The 22,836-nt window shown below is 28.2% G+C and overlaps 2 protein-coding genes across 2 annotated transcripts; both read left to right on the top strand.

Moving 5' to 3' along the window:
• The first annotated feature begins 4,651 nt into the window (after positions 1 to 4,651).
• Positions 4,652 to 5,889, top strand: LOC125369506 (mitogen-activated protein kinase kinase 9). The gene has a single exon (XM_048372241.1). It carries the CDS (start codon positions 4,720 to 4,722, stop codon positions 5,716 to 5,718), a length of 999 nt encoding a protein of 332 aa, XP_048228198.1. The 5' UTR covers positions 4,652 to 4,719; the 3' UTR covers positions 5,719 to 5,889.
• Positions 5,890 to 17,966: 12,077 nt separating this feature from the next.
• Positions 17,967 to 20,279, top strand: LOC8280419 (protein PEROXIN-4). The gene is made up of 5 exons (XM_015727947.3): positions 17,967 to 18,123; positions 18,620 to 18,739; positions 18,830 to 18,958; positions 19,186 to 19,315; positions 19,990 to 20,279. The coding sequence occupies exons 1-5, from the start codon at positions 18,121 to 18,123 to the stop codon at positions 20,076 to 20,078; spliced, it is 471 nt and encodes a 156-aa protein (XP_015583433.1). The 5' UTR covers positions 17,967 to 18,120; the 3' UTR covers positions 20,079 to 20,279.
• The last annotated feature ends 2,557 nt before the right edge of the window (positions 20,280 to 22,836 follow it).

Below are 22,836 nucleotides of genomic sequence, written 5' to 3'. Positions count from 1 at the left end.
TAAAAGAAAAATTTAGCATTAGCAAATCTAAAATATAAAATTTAGGACTGTAATAGAAAAGTAATTAAATTAAGGGACTGAAAGTGAAATTTACCCACAAAGAGTTGCTTTTTGTGCCATCTGTCATACAAAACTATCAAATTCACGTCATTTATTACGTTCTCCATACGATGGCCGCCTTTGTTAACTACCTTCTATCCTTCTCCAATTTTATGTTATACTAGTGTGACGTTAATCAATTATTATTATAAAAATATCTAACAAATTAATATATAACATGATATCTATTAAAATATTTAACTATAAATATTTTTTATCATATAATAGTAAATAATGTGTTATTATACATTTTATAAGTTTAATAAACATTTAGATTTCAAATAAATTAATTTTATAATATATTAATAAAAATACTTTTTTATTTTTTTATTTTTATCTTTAATTTTTATAAAAATTTATACAGAGTAATTTGAACTTTATCAAAGGTATATATACTACGGATAATTCATCAATTTCTTATAGGATTAGGAATGTAGATGAAATTAGTCGTTTATTCATGCGTTGTATGACCGTTATTATTATTTTAATTATAAAATTAAATTAACATATACAATATAATAAAAATAATATTTAATTTATAAATTTTTTAAAAAAATAATAGCAAATCAACTATTTTAAATGTATTTAATTTTTTAAAATTTAAAGATTTTATTAATACAAGAATATAAAAATTATTTTAAAAATTATTTATTAATTAATTTTAGTTATATAAATTAATATATCAATATAATTAATATTAAAAATTTATTATATATAATTTAAAATTAATTTACTATTAAATATAATATTAAAAATATAATTTAAAATTTTATTATTTAGAATTAGAATATTATCTAATTATAAAATTAGTTTATTATTTAATATAAAATATAGTTAATATTAAAAATAGAATTAGTATTATTATTAAAATATGTTAGTTTATAATTTAGTATGGATATATCACAAATTGTTAATAACATATAAATTCTTTTGCAATGTGATATATAACTAGGCAACATGAATCCATAAGTATAACTAAAATTTATTTGAAAAAGTTAACCTCTTACTTTACTTCAATTATAAGTTATAAGAATTCATATTTTTGTAATATTTTTATGGTCAAAATAATTAGTCAACTATTAAATTACTTAAAAACAATTACTATATCAAAATTAAATTTTATCAATTAAAACTATATTAATATAGTGTAACAAAATATAATATAATCAACTAAATAATAGAATTAAAGAAATAATAGAATGCAATATATTCATCATTATATTATCATATGTTTCGTTATAACAAAAATATATATATAATTTAATATAATTATAATAGTTGATGTAAAATATTAAAATAATTATTTTAAAAATAATATTAAGATTATTATTAATTTTAATGTTAAGATATTCTTATTAATTTTATTAGTTAGAGTATGGGAAGGAGGAGGTGATAAACATGGTTGATGAGATTACTTGTTTGGTCGTGGTCTTACAGTCTTTCTTAGGGCTTGATCAAGTGCAATTACTCTTGAAATTGCCAATACTTTTTAGGTGATTGTGCTTTAGTTTGGGACCTTACAGTATTAGGGCTTGACCTAATGCAATTTCTCTCAAAATTAGTAGTAATCTTTTTATGCAAGTGTGAGAATGGGATGTGATAACTATAATAATGCAAGAGAATACTATAAAGTGTGGTAAAAACACTCTCATTCTATTTTTTACTTTAATTAAATCTAATTAACTATTAAATAATTATTTTAATTCTAAAAATATGATTAGAGTTTTAGAGTTGTCTCGATCGTCTCAATTTAATTTAATTATAGAATAATTATTTTTGTATAGACAGTGATTAAGATTTTGGAACGGTTTTGCTCGACTCAATTTAATCTAATTATGTATAGAATAATTATTTTCGTATTTGAATGTGATAAGGGTTTTGGAATCACCTTGTTCAACTTATTTTAATCTAATCAAATATGAAATAATTATTTTTTATATAAATATATGATTAGAATTTTGGAATAACTTTACTCGAAATATAATTAAGTATGAAATAATTATTTTTCATGTAAACGTGTGATAGAAATTTTGGAGTGGCCTTGCTTGACTCTATTTAAATCAATTAATTTAAAATAATTATTTTAATATATTAAATGCGTGATTAGGATCATGGAATCGAATACTTAAACTCCCAAGCTAGTGAGGTCGAGTAGGAACGATTAATTACGATTATCTTTTATATGAAGTTTTATGAAAAATAATTTAGGTATGAGAGTCTGGCCTGGAGAAGTAGTCCGACGAGAGTGGAAAGTAGACGCCGGGACAAAAATAGGATGCCTAGACAAGGAGCGAATTCTGGTAGACTTCTGGGATGATAACACTCTAAGGTATAGGAGTACATGAATAAATCAAATTGCACATTGAAATGGGATGGGGAATAGTTGATAACATATATGTAAAGAGTTGGAACTAATCACGTGAGGTGTCTTTTGGTTGTTTGGTTGTGGAGTTGTAGGAATTCCAAAGTTAAACATACTTGATAGCAGATAATATCTCATGTAATTTGGTTCCGGGTCGTTACATTAGAAGTAGCCTTACTCGTCTCAATTTAATATAATTAAATAAAAAATATTTATTTTTGATATAATTGTGAGATAAAAATTTTAAAATATTCTTATTCAATTTAATTTAATATAATTAAATAAGAAATATTTATTTTTCATACAATCATGAAATTTAATTTAATCTAATTAAGGAATACAATTACTTTATATAATTATGAGATTTGGATTTTTTCATGATATCTCTATTAAAATCTTGAAAGTACCTACATGTATAAAGCAAAATCAATTTACAAAATAGATATCATTAATCCTTGCGTGAGAAAGTCGAGATATTAAATAATAAAAAATTAAGAAAAATTATTACAAATAAATTTTACCTACAAACACATTAAAATATTTTTTTATGCATTTCTAACTATTAATCTAATTTAATTATAATTAATAATAAATCTATTTTACTAAAATACTCATTAAATAATAAGGATAAATTTGATACAAATAACAAAGGTATATTAAGAATTACCAGAAACATCACTTCTTTGTAGTTGGCAACAAGAATTATCCTAAAATTTATTATTAGCAAAAAAAATGTGTCCCACAAATTGTATTTATTATTATACAAAGATAAGTGTTGTGCAATATGGTAGGGTTGGCAATATTAATGTTTGGCCTATCCAGGGTGGCTTGGATTGGCAACATGCTAATCATAACAGTTATATATAAATTTCCAAGTTGGCCACCTTCCATATTCATAAAATCTAATCCCATGCTATCAATATGATATTTAAATACTCACATATGGCTTCTCCTCTTTTATCTTGGTTTGCATTGTGGATTCTCTTTTTAGTTGGAATTCCCCTATCAATCACCAATCTGGAATTAATTTTATATTTCATCAAGTGAATAATGTTTTTAAATATAGATATACTTGACGACAAATTTAAGTGGTCAGAGTGATTATTTTTCAGAGTTGGCGGTCTTGAGTTTAAGATTTTTATATTTTTCATTGAATAAGAATACAAAAAGATGATTATGTTTTATTATGTAACCACGGTCCATTAAACATTTTATGAATAAAAAAATTAAATATAAATCTTTGAATTTTTAAAATCTTTTAAGATGAATTTATTATTATTATTATTAGATAGTAAATTAATGGTTAGAGGTTTTATAGAGGTAGACTTTGAATTTGAGATTCACTTTTGTTTCCTTTTCAAAAATTTATAATTATTCAAAAAATTTATTATGTTAAATTTGCAGTGAGAATTATAAATTTTATATTTTAAGAATATTTTTTAACTATTTTTAATATTATTATATCCAGACTATCTTATAAATAAAATATTTTTTAAATATTTTATATTTAAATAATATAAAAGTGACACGTGTTTCTCATTAACAAAAATAAAATATTTCATTATTATTTATTCTAACTTTTTATCATTTGATAATTTTTACTAAATTATATATTTAATAAATATATTATAAATTTTTATATTTTTAGTTAATTGATATTTATAGTTATTAATAAAAATTAAAAAATAAAATTATTGATATTAATAAAATTAAAAGTTAAAGATCAAAAATTTATTAAATATAAATATATATATTTTAATATTATTTAAAATATTTTTATTATAAAATTATAAAATAAAAATAATTATCATACATGCACTTAGAAAATATGTATGAAAGAAGCAAAACATATACATACATAATAATTATATATCTAATTATTTTGGGTTAGTAAATATGTAATGTTTATTTATGAATTTCCTGGTGGTGAGATCCATGTGAATAAGACAAGAAAAAGGAAAAATGAAAAGGGAGCATACAAAATTGGCCACTTCAGTTATGAATATCCAACACACGTCAAATTAACCTCTTCCACTCACTCATGATTCACCAAGATTAAATGAATCTGTTTTTGTGGTGGACCCCATGCCGCCTTCCCTTCCTCCATCCTTCTTCTCCTTTTCCTAACTTAACAATAATAATTACTCTCCACGTGCTTTCCTGATCCCACTTACGTTATATATATACCCTTCATACTCACTTCCTCTCCTTTCCAGATACTCATTTCCTCTCATCTTCATCCTCCTCCTCCGCCTTCTATGGCCGTTGTCCGTGACCGCCGCCAGCTCAATCTCCGCCTTCCTTTACCTGAACCCTCCTCACGCCGGCCTCGTTTCCCTTTACCGATCCCTCCTCCTATCTCAACCACCGCTGCTGCTGCTGCTACTACTACAAACACTACTGCTTCTTCCGCAGCAAATATCTCTTGCAACGATCTCGAAAAGCTCCATGTTATAGGCCACGGGAATGGTGGCACTGTTTACAAAGTGCGTCATAGAAAGACTTCCCAGGTCTACGCTCTGAAAGTGGTCCATGCTGACACGGACGACGCTCTTGTTCGCCGCCAGGTCTTTCGCGAAATGGAAATCCTCCGCCGTACGGATTCTCCTTATATTGTTCACTGTCATGGTATTTACGAGAAGCCGACAGGTGATATAGCTATTTTAATGGAGTATATGGATTTGGGTACTCTTGATACACTTTCGCAGAAAGAGGGTACTTTCAGTGAATCTAAACTTGCCCATATAGCTCGGCAGGTTCTAAACGGATTGAATTATTTGCATACCCACAAAATAATACATCGTGATATTAAGCCTTCTAATTTGCTAGTGAAGAAAGGTATGGAAATGGAAGTGAAGATCAGTGACTTTGGTGTTAGTAAAATTATGTGTAGAACTCTAGATGCTTGTAATTCTTATGTGGGTACCTGTGCTTATATGAGTCCTGAACGCTTCGATCCTGATACTTATGGAGGCAACTATAATGGATATGCTGCTGATATATGGAGCTTGGGGCTCACTTTACTGGAACTTTATTTGGGTCATTTCCCATTTCTTACGCCGGGACAGAGACCCGATTGGGCTACCCTTATGTGCGCTATATGCTTCGGTGACCCGCCGAGCTTGCCGGAGAATTCGTCGGAAGAGTTCAGGAGCTTCGTTGAGCGCTGCTTGCAGAAGGAGTCCAGTAAGAGGTGGACAGCGTCTCAGCTACTGTCACACCCCTTTGTATGTAAAGATCTAAGATCCGACAGATGAAACCGGAAACTTGACCCGAAAACCCTTCACCTGAGTTTCTGTATATAAACGGCCGGATCTGAAAATGTTTTTAGTTTTTTTTTTTTTTTTTGTACATTCTCTTGTAAGGTAGAATCAAATTTTACCTTTTTTATTCAATTTTTATTCCATCAAAGCAGTGATTTTCTTTTAGTTTGCAATTGCATAATCAAATTCAAAATTTTGTAAATTAGTATCATTAATTCTTAAAATTCAAAAAAAAAAATTGTTTCAATTTTATAATTAAAAATATAATTTAATGTAAAATTATTTTAGTTAAAAAAATATTATATTATGAGTTCTTTAATTGTATTAACAAATTGTTCTAAAAATTAAAATAAACTAATTGCCTATTATTAACTCCAAAATGAAGAGGCAAATTACCACTTTATCCTCAAAACATTTTAACACCATGTTTGAGTTGCTGTTTGAACTGTGAAGTTTACTAGGGATTAGGGAAACAATGAACTGATCCTGAAAATGAACATTCAGTGTTCAATATCCTAATCAAAATCCATACCAATTTAAAAATCATGTACCCTTTATTTATTTACAATTTGTCTTTTCCATAAAGAGGCTCAACTGGTTCATGAATCATGTGGAACAAAACTTTATATTTGTCACTGATATGCTGAGAACACAAGAAAAATTCATGATATATTCTTTGATTAACATTTTCTTAAAAGTCCCTAGAGTAGGTCATCTAAGAAAAGAAAAAAAAAAAAAAAAAATATATATATATATATATATATATATATATATATATATTATTTTTCCAAAATCTAAATGATTATTTAATAAAGATTCCTGATAGTGTTGGCAGTATTCTACCTGTGTAGTGCTTGCTAGAGACTGTTCTAATAATTTAAAATCCAAGGCTGCGCCATCCCAAATCTTATGTACATTTATTAAAAAGTTATTTTATTTAAAAAGTATAAAATTAAAATAATAAAATTAAAAGGGATAATTTAATGTTATAAAATATATTATTTAAAATAATCAAATTTAACTAAAAATAAAAATAAAAAAAGTATAATTCATTAATATGAGAATCATTCGTATTTTCAGAGGACTCAGCAATATCTTTATTTTTCCTATTTAGTTCCAATTTTAAAATTCTTTCTTTGAAATCTAAATTTTCGTTTTTCAAATTATTAATTTCTTGTTTTATATTTTTAATTTCTTCTTGTAAATCTTGAATATTAGGTGTAGAATTTCTAGAAGATTTTGAGTCAAATCTTTGAAAAATTTCTTTTAAGTTAGAATTCTCCATAATCAAATTTATGTGAAATTGATTATAACTAAATTAAATTATAATACAATAGTAAATATATTCTATAATAGTAAATTAATATATATTTTTCAACTTTATTTTTTATATATCTTTTTTTAAATAAAATAAATTCTTTAAATTTCAACTAAATATAATATAATTTTAAATAGAATTTGTTATCTACTATTCGATATTTATTTTATTTTACTTAAACTTTAGAACTGATTCAATCAAATTCAAAACTCAAATAATTTAAATGAATAACTTTATAGTTTAAAAAAATTTAGAGTCCGGAAACATAAGGTTTATATGTATTTCTTGACAAATAATACAAACTGATTATAAAAATATATAGCATAAAGAATAACAGAGATATAATCTAGTCAAACAATTGTTCGTTTTTCTTAATTTGATATTGTTATTAAGTATTTCTTTTATTCTATATTAATTATCTTTTTTTAAAAATTTAAATCTTTTAATATCTAATGTAATATTATTTTTTTCTATTTTATTTTTCTCTCGGAATAGGTATAATGATTATGATAATATGTATAGAAAGATAAATTAATATAATTTAACTATTTAATTTTCTATAATTAAGCCTAGTAAAGCTTTTTCAATTCAAGCAAGCCTATTTATCAATCATGGTTTGGTTGGTTCTAGGTGGATTCCTTTGTCAAGTTGCACTATTTATAATGTAAAGTCCTTTTCTTTTCTTATTGTCTTTCATTATCAATCATGGAACAAAACGACATAAACAAGTTGCATTATTCATTGATAAGTGGAGTGATGGACTTGATCAGCTCAACTGCCAAGTCCTTTCCTTAGTGCATAATATTGCTCATAATGAAAAATAAATAAGTATTTATAATTTTTAATTTAAAATATTAATTTTGGTATTTTTTGTAAATTATTCTTTTAAAATTTTTTTATAACAAATAATGGTCAAAGCTTAAAAGATTCAGATATTTTTTCAACTTGAATGCTATGTGTCCTAATTTCTAATAGTAAAATTTAAAGTTCTATAAATTTAAAATAAACATAGATTGTTCTTATAAGATTAAAAGAATTTATAAACTTTTAAGAATGTATTCACACATATGTCATAACATATATATAAAAATATAAAAAAATTTATAATTAATATTGTTAAAATATGTTGATTTGATCTTTAACTGATTTAATATAATTAATAAGAGATTATATATGTAATAAAATAAAGATAAAACTAGATAAATGTCCGCTCTATGAGCAGCTTAATAATAACATTATTAAATTAAAAAGTAAATAATAAATAATCTTACATTAAACGATGTAGTAAAAATATTAACATATTAGATGATTATATAATTAAATTTTAATTTTATGATATTTTTATTAAACAAAATACATATTCATTAAGCTTATATCACATACTTTATAAATGATTTATAGAAATTAATTCGTGCATATTATAAGTGACTTGACAATACAATATAAAATTATATTCCAATTATAATTACAATTGCTATTATAGCATAATTTGAAAATAAAAACTAAAACTCGATATATATACCACAATTTTAAACTATTAAATTAAATTTGATATATATTTATTAACACGTTTAGTTGCAAAATATCAACTTAGAAAAAGATTTAGTACATTTATAAATTTGTTTATTTTTTTAAAAATTGAAAATTTAAATAAAATAGAATAATTTAAGGATTTATTTGTAATTTGAAAATAAAAAGGAATAGTTAAATTTCAATGTAAACACTCTTATCGGTTAATGATTTTTTTAATTAAAATAAAATTATATTTAAAGATAATCCATTAGCAATTTTATTCATTTAAAAAAATAAGTAATAATTAGCTTATTAGTTATGTATGATTTGATAAAGAGTTCAATTAATTATAAAATTATCAATTATAGTCATTTAAAAACGTAAATAAGAAATGAATCATCTTAAAAAGAATAAGAAATTAAATAAATATGAAACTAAACATTTGCATACCAAATAAGAAAGAAAAAACATAAGTAAAGGAATTCGGTCTCTCTTTTATTAAATACTAATTAGTTTATTAATTCAATTAATTAATTAATGATTATTAATTGAAATATGTATTATACTATAAGAATAAATAAAAATTAAGTTATTAAATTATACTTAATTAGTTAAAACACTTGATTAATTAGTTTGTTGTCATACTAATTTAAAAATAGTGAATCTATTTCTATAATCTATAATGCTAAGGCCATAACCTTTTTTTAGATAAGAAATTATTTACATGAGGAAAACATTGTAATCCTAACAATTTATAATGTTGAAATAGCATTTACTTTTAAGATCATAAAGATAAATATAATATTGCTACACATACATAAATATAAATATCTTTTACTAATTATTATTATAATCATTTAATGAGTATTATATTAATTAAAGTAAATTTAATTAGTAAATAATAATTATATTAATTAAAATTTTGAGTTACACAATACTTAATTGGTTAACAACCACATTAATTAGTTTATCATTATACTAATTTACACAGAATAAATGATAAAAAAAATACAAAATTAGAGAATCAAATGAATCAATATTTAACATAATTTGAATACTTTAATTCTTGATTGAATAATTTTTATATTTAGATCGTAACAAATAATCTAAAATAATACTTAAAATTAAAATAGACTATCAAATGTATTCTTTTTTTGACAACTAAGTCTCCAAAATATAAGATATTTAAGCAATTGATTTAATATGAAAAATATTTATTTTTCAAAAAATTCGAGTGAAACTAATTGATGAAAATAGTGTATCGAACCATATAATCTTAGATAACGATTTCATAATCTTTAAGAAGAGTTATTAAAATTTCAATAATCTATTTAACTAAAATTTTATAATTCTTTTAAAATAATTACAATGATCAATAAATATTTATTACTAAAAAGGGAAAATCAATTAAAAATAAGAATAACAAAATTACAATGTTTCATTTAACTTGATTAAAAATACAATTTCACTTTGAATAAAAGGTCAAGTTCATGATATATATATATATGAATACTTCAATGAATAAGTGGTTTAAAATTTATATACATATTGAGTAATAAAATATAAATAAAAAGAAGTACATATAAAATAATCAAATTTAACTAAAAATAAAAATAAGAAAAGTATAATGTTTCATTTAATTGATTAGGAGATACAATAAAAATATTATTTCACTTTAAATAAAAGTATAAATTTAGGATACACACATATATACATACATATATATATATATATATATATATATATAAAGGAAAAAACATTTCTTGAGAAAAAAAACTTGAAATGAAATGTAAGTTTCTTTTTCATAATTATTTGAGCATTTAATAATAAATGAATTGCAATATACTATTAAATGATAGTTAATAAAGAGGTATATGATGGTTAATAAGAAGTTATTCAATTTAAAAATTAAAAAAATATACTTATTATTTAAATAATTATTAATTATCTTTTCTAGAAAAATAATTACTAATTATCTATGTTAAATCTTAACTTCCGCTTAAATCTCTGTCCACATAGTTGGTTTATTATGAGTTTATAGTATTGGTTTTTATACTAATCCTATTTGGTTTAAACTGTAATATTGTAAATTAATAAAATAATAGTCAAATTCTTTTATTAATGGACATTGAAAAATATCATTGGTAACATGTGATGTCATAGCCAAAGGTATTTAGGAACGTAACTTTAATTAAATTCACAATCAATTTGAATCATTCTAAGAAAACCTACAATTTATACATCTATAATAATAATAATAATAACATTCTTTTACTATCTATCTCATATCTATACTAGTGCACACGCAGTCGTGATGCAACCTATCATGTAGCATGTTCTACTGTCATCTTATCCCGAGTCAATATGCAATCATAATATTAATCATAATATTAATGATGTGGAAAATAATATATAAATAGTAAATAAATAATTAATTCCATAAAACAGTTATTTAGATGAATAATAAATAAATAAATAATTTAAATTTATAAATCAATTAATCAAAATTACTATATAAAATTTTGGCATAATACAAGTATACCAAATATATGACTTTAACTCACAGTTGCTCTACTCCTAAGTCTCGGGTGGAGCGGGCTAAAACGATGGATTATCTATTTACGAGAATAATTCAATCAATAAAAATAAAAAATTTAATAAATAACCCTAGATCTAGACTTTTAGAATTGACTGTCTAAGAATTTCGACTCAGAAATTCTATCGAAAATTTAGCAGAACTTTTCCTAAAATACGGACGTTTGCCCCCATATAACGGGTCCAGAACCTGCCAGAAACACTTCTAATATTCGTCAATAACAAAATAAATTTTAATTATAGACTAATCATTTAGTTAAAATTTGAATTGCAAAATCTAAATAAATTACTAGAATTTATAGCTATTGATTCAAGGTCCACTAATTTATTTATTCTAATTATTTAGTTTCACATTATTAATATTTATAACGCAACTAAATATAAGGTTTTATATAAAATTATCGCATTGCTTAATTTGATAGCACCAAATTTTTAATTTTCTAAGATATTTACACATAAACCTTAAATTGTTTTTCTCCAATAAATAACCAATATAATTTTTAGTTAACAATTTCTAAAATCAGCAGGCTATAGAATTACCGAGACACTTAATAAATCGGTTGACTCGCCTTCAGCCATCGGAGTCTGATCAATGATCCGAGCGCGCCTACGGACTCGAGACAATGCGCATACGATGATTCTAGCATCTGATTTTTCGATCTAGTCCCTGATCATTTTGATACATCACAAATAGTTTCAAACGTCGATTTCCTAATAGAGTCTGATCGTTGCAAAATTAGTGCTATTGGAAAGCTTGTGACGAGAGGAGTCTGTTAGTGAGCTCTGATTAGCCTAACCTCACCAGCGATGGCCGAAAAAGTTCAAAACTGAGCTGCCTATACAAGCTTGCTCGCTGCTCGTCATTTTGAGACCATAACCATCACCAATGGTTGCTGGAATCGTTCTAAACGACGGCAAGGAAGCTGTTGTTATCTGTTATAGAATAATCTAGAATATTACAGAATATGGAGTAATTAATAGAAGATATAGTATAATTAATTAGAGATAATTCTAGAGATTAGAATATTCTAGAATAAAAAACTTCTCCAATTGTATATATATATACTTCCATGATCAATAGACAAAACAACAATTTCAGATTTATTTTCTACTTTTACATGGTATCAGAGCCTAATTTGATTATCTGATCCTCTTTTGCTTCAGATTGCCCAAGTGAGCAATCATTTGTTAAAAATAATTTTCTGTCCTAGTGAGCAGCACTGTGAGATTCTTGTGGTGTTTCTTTCTTTGTTGCCTGTGTCTTTGGTATTTGGACACTGCTATTATCCATTTTGTTCTCTACTGCCTACTGTTGTAATCATGAGTGGTACCAAATCAGTTTATGTCACTACTGATATCATTTCGGCAATGACGAAAATTACGAATCAAAAATTAAATTGGTCCAATTTTCATGGATGGAGTAAGACTGTACGTATGTATTTACGAAGCATCAACAAGGCTTATCACCTAACAGATAATCTTCCGGATGACAATATCAAGGAAGCTTGGTTAACAGATGATGCCCGCATATTCTTACAGCCAAGGAACTCAATTGACGGTGAAATACTTCCTCTCATTGATCACTGTGAGTATGTTAAGGAATTAATGGATTATCTAGAGTTTATGTATTCGGGTAAAGGCAATATCTCTCGTATTTATGATGTATGCCAGAGCTTTCATCGTACTGAACAACAAGATCAATCTCTCACTGCTTATTTTATGAACTTTAAGCGTACTTATGAGGAGCTTAATGTTTTATTGCCCTTTAGTCCTGACATGACAGTCCAACAGGTTCAACGAGAACAAATAGTTGTAATGAGTTTTCTTGCTGGTCTTCGTCTTGAATTTCAGTCGGTAAAATCTCAAATTCTTTCCAGTCCCCAAATTCCAACGTTGCAGGAGACTTTTAGTAGGATTGTCCGTAATGAATCAACCCCATTAGTTGCTCCATCTCAGCCGACTAATGCCCTCATCAGTCGAAATACTGATTCTGGGCGATTTAGCAGGAACATTAATAAATGGGGAAGTTCAAGTAATCGGATGCTAGAACAAGGGGGAGTTGTCTGCTACTATTGTCATGAGCCCAGACACACAAAACAAACTTGCAAGAAATTGCAAAATAGGTTTTAAAGGAATCCGTCTGTGCATATTGCAGCTACTCCTTCTCCTCAACCAACTGATAAGACAATCATGGTTTCTGCAGATGAATATGCTAAATTCTCTTAATATCAAGAGACATTAAGGTCTCCCTCGTAGCCTATCACTACTATTGCCGACTCAGGTAATCCAAGTCAATGTCCTCTTTCCTCTTCATCAAAATGGGTCATTGATTCTGGCGCTACAGATCATATGACAGGTAACCCCAATCTATTTTCCTCTTTTCAACCACATTCTCTTTTAGCACTATTAGTTTAGCAGATGGATCGCCCTCACGTGTTATTGGCTCAGGCACTATTAATGCAACTTCATCCCTTTCTTTATCATTTGTCTTATATCTTCCACAATTTTCCTTTAATTTAATCTCTGTTAGCAAACTTACTCGAGCATTAAATTGTTGTATCTCATTTTTTCCTGACTACTATCTTTTACAGGATCTTATGACGAAGAAGACTATTGGTAGAGGACATGAGTCAGGAGGACTATACATATTGGATACTCAGGTGCCTAAACCCATTGCATGTTCCAGTGTCCTCAGTCCGTTCGATATTCACTGTCGATTGGGTCATCCATCACTTCCGCTACTTAAACAGTTATATCCTCAGTTTTCTAGTATATCTACTTTAGATTGTGAGTCTTGTCAATTTGCTAAACATCATCGTGTGTTTTCAGGTCCAAGAGTCAATAAACGGACTAGTAGTCCTTTGAGTTAGTTCATTCTGACATTTGGGGTCCTTGTTCTGTAGTGTCTAAAACTGGATTTTATTATTTTGTCACTTTTGTAGATGATTATTCTCGTGTTACTTGGCTTTATTTAATGAAAAATCATTTTGAGTTATTTTTACATTTTTCTAATTTTTGTGCTGAAATTAAAACACAATTTAATCTTTCTATGCTTAACTTAAGAAGTGACAATGCAAAAGAATACTTATCCTACTCTTTTCAAACTTACATGACTCAAAATGGTATTCTTCATCAAACTTCTTGTGTTGATACACCTTCTTAGAATGGTGTAGCTGAAAGGAAAAATATGCACCTCCTTGAAACAGCTAGAGCTCTTCTATTTCAGATGCAAGTTCCTAAATCATTCTGGGCTGATGCGGTTTCAACCGCTTGTTTCTTAATCAATCGTATGCCATCTTCTGTCCTTCATGGTAAGCCTTCTTATAGTATTCTGTTTCTTAATAAACTTTTATTTCCTATCGAACCACGAATCTTTGGGTGTACATGTTTTGTCAGAGATGTCCGTCCTCATATTACAAAATTAGATCGTAAGTCTCTTAAGTGTGTCTTTCTTGGTTATTCTCGTCTTTAGAAGGGATATCGTTGTTATTTTCCTGATCTTAATCGATACTTAGTATCTACTGATGTTACTTTTTTCGAAAGCACTTGGTTTTTCTCTCTATCTCCTTCTTTAGAACAAGCTGAGGATGATGATTGGTTGATTTATATGACTACCAGCATAGTAGCTGCAGACTCCAATCCACCACAAATTCAGCAACCACCTATTCACTATATCTATTCCAGAAGGCCGGTTTCTAGTGATTCATGTCCTGTACCTATGGCTTCTTCATCATCAGATCCTTCTCCCGACTTGGACCTTCCTATTGCCATTCAAAAAGGTAAGCGTCAGTGCACTTATCCAATTTCTTCTTTTGTATCTTATGATCATTTTTCACCTTCTTCCTATTCTTTTATTGCCTCTATCGATTCCATCACTATTTCCAAAACAGTGCATGAAGCTTTATCTCACTCTGGTTGGCGCCACACCATGATAGAAGAGATGAATGCATTAGATGCAAATAGTACTTGGCAATTGGTTGATTTACCTGCAGGCAAAAAGGCGATCAGATGTAAATGGGTATTTACCATCAAAGTTAATCCAGATAGGTCAGTGGCTCGCCTCAAAGCCCGCTTAGTAGCAAAAGGCTATGCTCAGACTTATAGAGTGGATTATTCTGATACTTTCTCTCATGTTGCTAAAATGGCATCCGTTTGGATTTTTATCTCTCTGGCCACTATACATGACTGGCCATTACATCAACTGGACATAAAAAATGCATTTTCTTCATGGTGATTTTAAGGAAGAAGTTTACATGGAGCAACCACCTGGATTTGTTGCTCAGGGGGAGTCTAGGAAAGTATGTCATCTTCACAAATCATTATATGGGTTGAAACAAAGCCTGCGAGCTTGGTTTGAAAAATTCAGTGAAGCTGTTGAGACATTTGGGATGAGAAAATGCAAATCTGATCACTCAGTTTTTTATAAACACTCGGAATCTGGCATCATTCTGTTAGTGGTATATGTGGATGATATTGTAATCACTAGGAGTGATTCTACAGGCATTTCATCACTTAAGTCCTTCCTTCATTCCTAGTTTCACACGAAGGATATGGGAAATCTGAAATATTTTTTGGGTGTTGAGGTAATGAGAAGCAAGAAAGGTACTTTTCTATCCCAGTGAAAATATGTCATTGATTTACTACAAGAAACGGGAAAACTGGGGGCAAAACTGTGCAATACACCAATGCATCCTAATATGAAATTCACAGAAGATGGTGAATTATCTGAGTATCCTGAGAGATATAGACGGCTAGTTGGAAAGTTGAATTACCTTATAATAACTCAACCTGATATTGCCTGTTCAGTTAGTGTTGTTAGTCAATTTATGGCAGCTCCAACAGTTCATCATTGGGCAGCCTTAGAACAAATATTGTGTTATCTAAAATGAGCTCCAGGACGAGGAATTCTCTATCAAAATCATGGGCACACTCAAAACGAATGCTTCTCGGATGCAGATTGGGCAGGTTCTAAAATGGACAGAAGATCCACTACAGGCTATTGTGTTTTTCTTGGAGGGAATCTAGTCTCATGGAAAAACAAGAAGCAAATTGTTGTATCTCGATCAAGCGCGGAGTCAGAATACAAAGCTATGGCGAAAGCAACATGTGAAATTATATGGATATACCAACTTCTAATGGAAATTGGTATAAAAATGTCTTTGCCGGCAAGACTTTGGTGTGATAATAAAGCTGCACTTCACATTGCTGCTAATCCAGTGTTTCATGAACGAACAAAACATATCGAGATTGATTGTCACTTTGTTCGTGAAAAACTACAACAGGGTCTAATCACTACTAGTTATGTGAAGACATGAGAACAGATAGAGGATATATTTACAAAAGCTTTGAATGGAGTTAGAGTGGACTAGTTTTGTAACAAGCTCGGCATGATTGATATCTATGCTCCAGCTTGAGGGGGAGTGTTGTAGAATAATCTAGAATATTATAGAATATGGAGTAATTAATAGAAGATAGAGTATAATTAATTAGAGATAATTCTAGATATTAGAATATTCTAGAATAAAAAACTTCTCCAATTGTATATATATATACTTCAATGATCAATAGACAAAACAACAATTTCAGATTTATTTTCTACTTTTATATTATCCTTCTCATTTTTCGCCGCCCACCGCCGCTGCTAGCTGCCATCGTCGCCATCGTTGAGCTCGTTGATGTAAGCTGCACCTCTGGTCAACTTCCTCACCTCCCATGCCAACTCCTCTCTTACTTGCCATTAATGGCAGCCTCAACTCCCTCTCCTTCTTCTTCGTTCTGTTCTCTTTCTTCTTTCTTTTCTTTTTTTTCTTTTCATATCGTTATTTAGTCCCTATATTTTTTAGTTAAAGATTATTAAGTCCTGAAAGTTCTTCTTAAACCTTCAAGCTTAATGTCACTCTTTTAATTAAGCCATTAGTTGCTACCTTTAAGCCAAATTAAAATTATTATAAATAGAGAGTTACTTATTTATTCTTACTTTTATATTTGATATCACCATAATGCCCTACTACACTATTATTTACAAAACTACCAACCGTTATATTTTCCACTAAAGCCCCATATTAATTCAATTCTACTTTTAGCCTCTTCCTCAAATATAAATTTCAATTTAATTTTAAAATAAAATTAACTTAATTAATTAATTTATTTACTACTTTCAATGAAATCCAATACCATCTTGCTAATTAAAATTCACTTTTCCCCCAAATAGTTTCTTCAAAATAATTATTTTTTATAGCCTCCAATTAGGTAAAGTTAATTATACTTATACATACTAAGTAAATACAAGGGTGATACTTACAAGAAATAAATCATATTTTATATAATTCGCTTAGCAAATTTTTATTTAGTTAAACTTATTAAATATGGGTTAATAATTCCTTGAATTTTTATTTAACATTTAAAATCCTTTTTAGAATAGGATCTCATCAATAATCTGTCATAATTTATCCAATTTAAAAAATAAAATTCTTTACTCTAATCACATACATTAAATTTTAAAACTTCTAGTTTTATTATTATCATCATCACAATCCTTATTAGTTATTATTATTATTATTATTATTGTTAAAAGAAAAAATTTCGGATATTATATTTTTCCTTTTCAAAAAAATATTATGGTTGATGTTCTTATTTAATATAAATAATTAAATTTTTATTATTTGCTTATAGAGTGGTGCGAATGGCGAGGTAGAGGCCGTACAATAAGCTAAATTGGCTATAAATTGAAATGTTCTGGGTAAAATAGTCAAGAAAAGTTATTGTTGAGCTGAATTAGGCCTGGCTACATTGTTCAGGGGGCAAATTGAAAATTTAGTCGTAAATTATCCGCTACATTGATTAAACCGCTGTGTCATCATTCACTATCTAATCTCAGCCTTCTGCTTCCCTTCAACTGATCTAATCGCTCTAGCAAAAGCCGGCGATCAATTACGCTTCTCAATCTATAGCATCTTCTCTCGTCTATCTTGATGGTCGGTGCGTTTGGGTTTTGATTTGATTTTAATTTTTGATTCTGTGCATATGATGTAGATCATTGATAAAGGGTCTGTTTAATTTAGTGTTCTGGCCATCTTTGCGTGTTAATCTATTGCGCAAATATTCGTGTTTGTTTACCCTGTTGGTTCGATTTGTTAGATTTAACCTAATTTGCAGTATTGGGTTTCTCTTTGGTTTGCTGTTTTGATGTGGTAAGCATTTGTATCAGCAGAAAATTGGGTTGGAAAGATAATTGGATACTTTTGACCGGATTGTATTGGATCGATTGAGGGTTTTTAGGGTTTAATCACTGAAAGTATAGGTTTGATAATCTCTGTACAGAGGAGCCTGATTCTTCTTGTTTATTTATATTGATAGGGTTCTAGGGCAGTGATGGTGGTTTAACAAATTGGTGTGGTCTTTGAATTTGTTTCGTCTTCCCTTGATTGATTTGGTTCATTGATATTGCTTTGTGTCTTGTGATGTTTGCAGGCATCAAGGGCAAGGCTATTTAAGGAGTACAAAGAGGTACAGCGAGAGAAAACTGCAGATCCTGATATTCAACTAGTCTGCGATGATTCCAACATTTTTAAGTGGAATGCACTTATTAAGGTTGGGTTTTTTTTTCTTTTTCTGCTTAGGGAGAGAAGTGGCTGTTGAGTTGCTGAATTAGGTTCATCTTGTCTGTGTTTTTGTCTATAGGGACCAACAGAAACACCGTATGAGGGTGGAGTCTTCCAGCTTGCCTTCTCTGTTCCAGAACAGTATCCTCTGCAACCTCCACAAGTGCGATTTTTGACAAAAATATTTCATCCAAATGTGCATTTTAAGGTATGAGTTATATGGTATGGTGGCTTAATCTCATGGATGCATTATCTCTTTTGTATATTTATTATGATTAACGTTTGGAAACCTGTGAGCTGGCCCTGGTTATTCCCTTAACTTGTATTTGGTTGTGTCACATAGATTTGAGGTGGCGCTCAAATCTTTGCTGGTGTGTAACTCATCTGAGGTAGTTGACTGAGTATGAATCACTTTATGAATAATTTCTCTGGCAGACAGGAGAGATATGCCTTGATATCTTGAAGAATGCTTGGAGTCCAGCTTGGACGCTTCAGTCTGTTTGCAGGGCTATAATCGCTTTGATGGCCCATCCCGAACCTGATAGCCCTTTAAATTGTGATTCCGGTAAGTTGATTAATGTTCAATTCTTTTCTGTTTCAACAATTTGGGTTTATGAGGAATCAGATAGGAATCTTTAGTTTAGAAGGCAAGGATCCATCTAATTTCATGTGTTAGTTTGAAATGGTGTGAACATGCGGATTGCAGGACATCTTTTTATAGAGATTATACAACAGAACATCGGAATGGGAAATAAAAAGGAAACTGAGGAATTAAACTATTTTTAATAAAGTGTGCTAAAACTTTGAAAATGTCTCTTCTCAGTTTCTCCATCTTTATTGCCTTACCATGTGTACTTATCCTAATTCCCCTCGTCATCAATATTGCTGCTTTGCGAGGTGCGTGGCTAGAGTTACAGGCTACAACAGGGGGGTGGCATAGGGTAGGACTGTAAAAGGCATGGTCATTGGTGGTGTTTTGTTTCAGTTTTGGCATACCATGTGAATTACTAGTTGAATTTTACACCTCTAGAAGACAACCTGCTATAGCTGAGGCTATCAAGCCTAGTTCTGAAGAACTCGTATTTTTCTTGAGAGCTATGAGATTAAGGGATTAATGAGGGTTTCATTTTTTATCTTTGACTAATTAATTCATATACTTGAGTTTGCATCATGGATGTACTTTTTTTTTTTTTGTGTATCTGTTGAAGATGTTTCTTCTTACCGACCACTCTTGTACAGGCAATCTTCTTCGATCTGGTGATATCAGAGGTTTTCAGTCCATGGCTAGAATGTATACTAGACTCGCAGCCTCTCCTAAGAAAGGATGAATAAGCTGGTGTAAGGCCGTGTTCATCCTTTCTGAATGTATACGAATCTAATCAGATTTGGTCAGTGATATTTGCCAAAGTAATTTTCTGAGTAAGACAAATTATTGTTCTATTTTGGATGCTGTAGCGCGTAACTCAAACTGCATAAATTATTTCAGCGTCCTTGTTGGGCAATACATCTCCTTCAGTTCCTTCTTTTCATTCCCCCTCCTAAATATGTATAGCACAGGGATGCCAGTAGCCTATTGACCATCTTAAGAGATAGACTCAAAGCAACCTATTCATTCAATATTGTGGCGTATATAAAGAAAAAGAGTTTGTTATGAATTCCAGTGTTCTTTAAAGTGTGGGAAAATGATGGTCATATATATATAAATATGTTTGGGTTGACTTTAGTTGCATTAGAGTAATGCTCATCTTTATACCTGACTATCTACATTAGAGTATCTTGCAACCATGACTGAATAGAGCATCAAAGAGTAGCATAATAGCATAAGTGTGGAGAAATAATTCTCTAGAGATGCAAATTCTGTATGTCTGAAAATCTTGATTAACCAGGTTTTGCTTACTGAAAACTGAACTGAACTGAACCAGAATAGGGGATAAGCAGAATTTATGAAAGGATACAAGAATTATGAGTTTGGTACTTTCGCAAATATCTAGAGAAGAAAGCAGGTAAGCTGAACATTTAAACTTGGAGAGTGATCAGGACTTATCGAGGGTTGAAATGTTCAAAACTCAAAGGACAGCAACAAGAAACGCTGGATTTGGCAGAGAGCAGGCAGTTGTAGTAGATGTTCATTTTCTTTGCCGAAAAGTCGCAGCTTTCTTCCGAATCTAATCGGGAAGAGAAATAAAGAGAACTAGAAAACAAAGTATAGCGTATCAAACAAGAGAAATGCTAGCAATACTCTGTTTTTCTAACAATAATTTTTAACTTATTCTCTAGGTAAGATTAAATAATTATTTTATTTTATTTTCTCTTTTTATAATAGTTAAAGAACTAAAGTCTCTCTCTTCTCTCGTTCATATTTTAAAAATCTCGTGCCATTTCTTTTTTCTTTTCAAGGTGAAAAATAATAAAAATTTAGAGGGAAAGCTTTACAATTAGCTCGAAGATGAAAGAAACTAACAAATTCTTATAGCAAGAAAGAAACAGGCTTTTGTGACCATGCATTATCTTGAGATTAATGTGTCTCTTCTATCTCCTACTTAAAATAATTTTTGAAGTTTTTATTCTTTTTTATGCTATGTAATTTATTTCATTTTGAGAAAAATAAAATAAAATGAGAATAATAAAATTAAAAAATATATTTTTATATTATAAAATATATTAACTTATTAATATATAATTCATATGGAAATTTTATTTTATTTTTATTTTGGTTAGAATTTAGTTTAACTATAATCAGTTTTATACAAATTTGATTATGTAGAATTTTAAATTAATTTTACGTTATTTAAAGCACATAAATTTTAAATTTACAAATAAATTTTATGGATATCAACCACTTGAGATTTTAATTCAGCTGTTATTATTTATAGATCTACATGTTTATTTCACTTTGAATTTCTACTTATTTATTTATTTTATTCTTTATTATTTTTATCTTCATTTATACCATCTGATGCTCTAATATTTTTATTGGTGGCATTATCATTGCAAATATTACAATTGATGAGGGCCTCCAAATACTTTGATACATTGATTTCAAAGGCCAGTAGTCTTCTGTCACAAATGCTTGTGGCCTTGGAAAACTTTATAAGTTAATATTTAATATAAGTTCAATGTTATTTTTAGAATAATATTTTTCTTTTGAATTTTTTCTGATATAGTTTAAAGATTTTTGTTAAAATTAGAATCAATTTTAGGTTTAAGAAATGATGCAGGTTTTGAAATGATTTTGTTCTTTACATGCAGGTTTAAGAAGAAAGTGAGAATTTTCTACCAACCCTTTTGAGAATTTCGTGATAGGATTAAATTAATCACTAATTAATTCTATTAGGATTAAAAAATTAAATTAATTACAGTAATATTCATTATTGAATCTCTGAATTTTTTAGCTTGATTCTATTGAATTTTTAAATTCTTATTTTATTATACTGAATTCTTGTATATTTATTTTTGTTGTTATTGAAAGTTTATTAGTCCTAAATTAAAATTAAAAAGCACAACAAACAACTTAAAAGTAAATATTGCCTTTAACTTACCAAATTAACCCATGCACATGCTTCTCTGTAGCTTCAAAGCCCAAATTTGGTAGCATCTTTTTACCATTTTTGTAAAGAAATTGCATGTCAATCCAAAGATTCAATGGCAAAAATTACAATATTCTAATTTTGGCTTCAACCATACAACTGTCTGATTCATATATTCTATGGAAAAATTATAAAGAAAGCCTATGTTTTTATTCTTTTTATTCTTTTTATTTTTATTTTATTAAAGTATCAAAAATATGATTTTTAATTTTTTTGTTAAAATATTAAAATATGATTTTTAATTTTTAAAAAAATACGATCTTTGTTAGTTTTTTACTATTCTTTTGATAAAATAATTAAAAAATAATTAAATAAAATAATTATACCGTAAATTAAAAAATTATAAGATAATATTTTTGAAAAAATTTACATTAATATATTAATTTTAGGATATTTCAAGTATTATATAGAGAAAAAACTCAATCATATTATATACCTAGTAACTTTGTAAAGATTGTGATTGGTAACTGTTGAACCCACTAATTATTGAGAACCAAAT

This window comes from Ricinus communis, chromosome 3 (assembly GCF_019578655.1).
Source record: "Ricinus communis isolate WT05 ecotype wild-type chromosome 3, ASM1957865v1, whole genome shotgun sequence".
In the NCBI taxonomy this organism is placed as follows: Eukaryota; Viridiplantae; Streptophyta; class Magnoliopsida; order Malpighiales; family Euphorbiaceae; genus Ricinus; species Ricinus communis.
The sequence above is the reverse complement of the archived record's forward strand: the minus strand, read 5'-3'. Positions and strand labels throughout refer to the sequence as shown.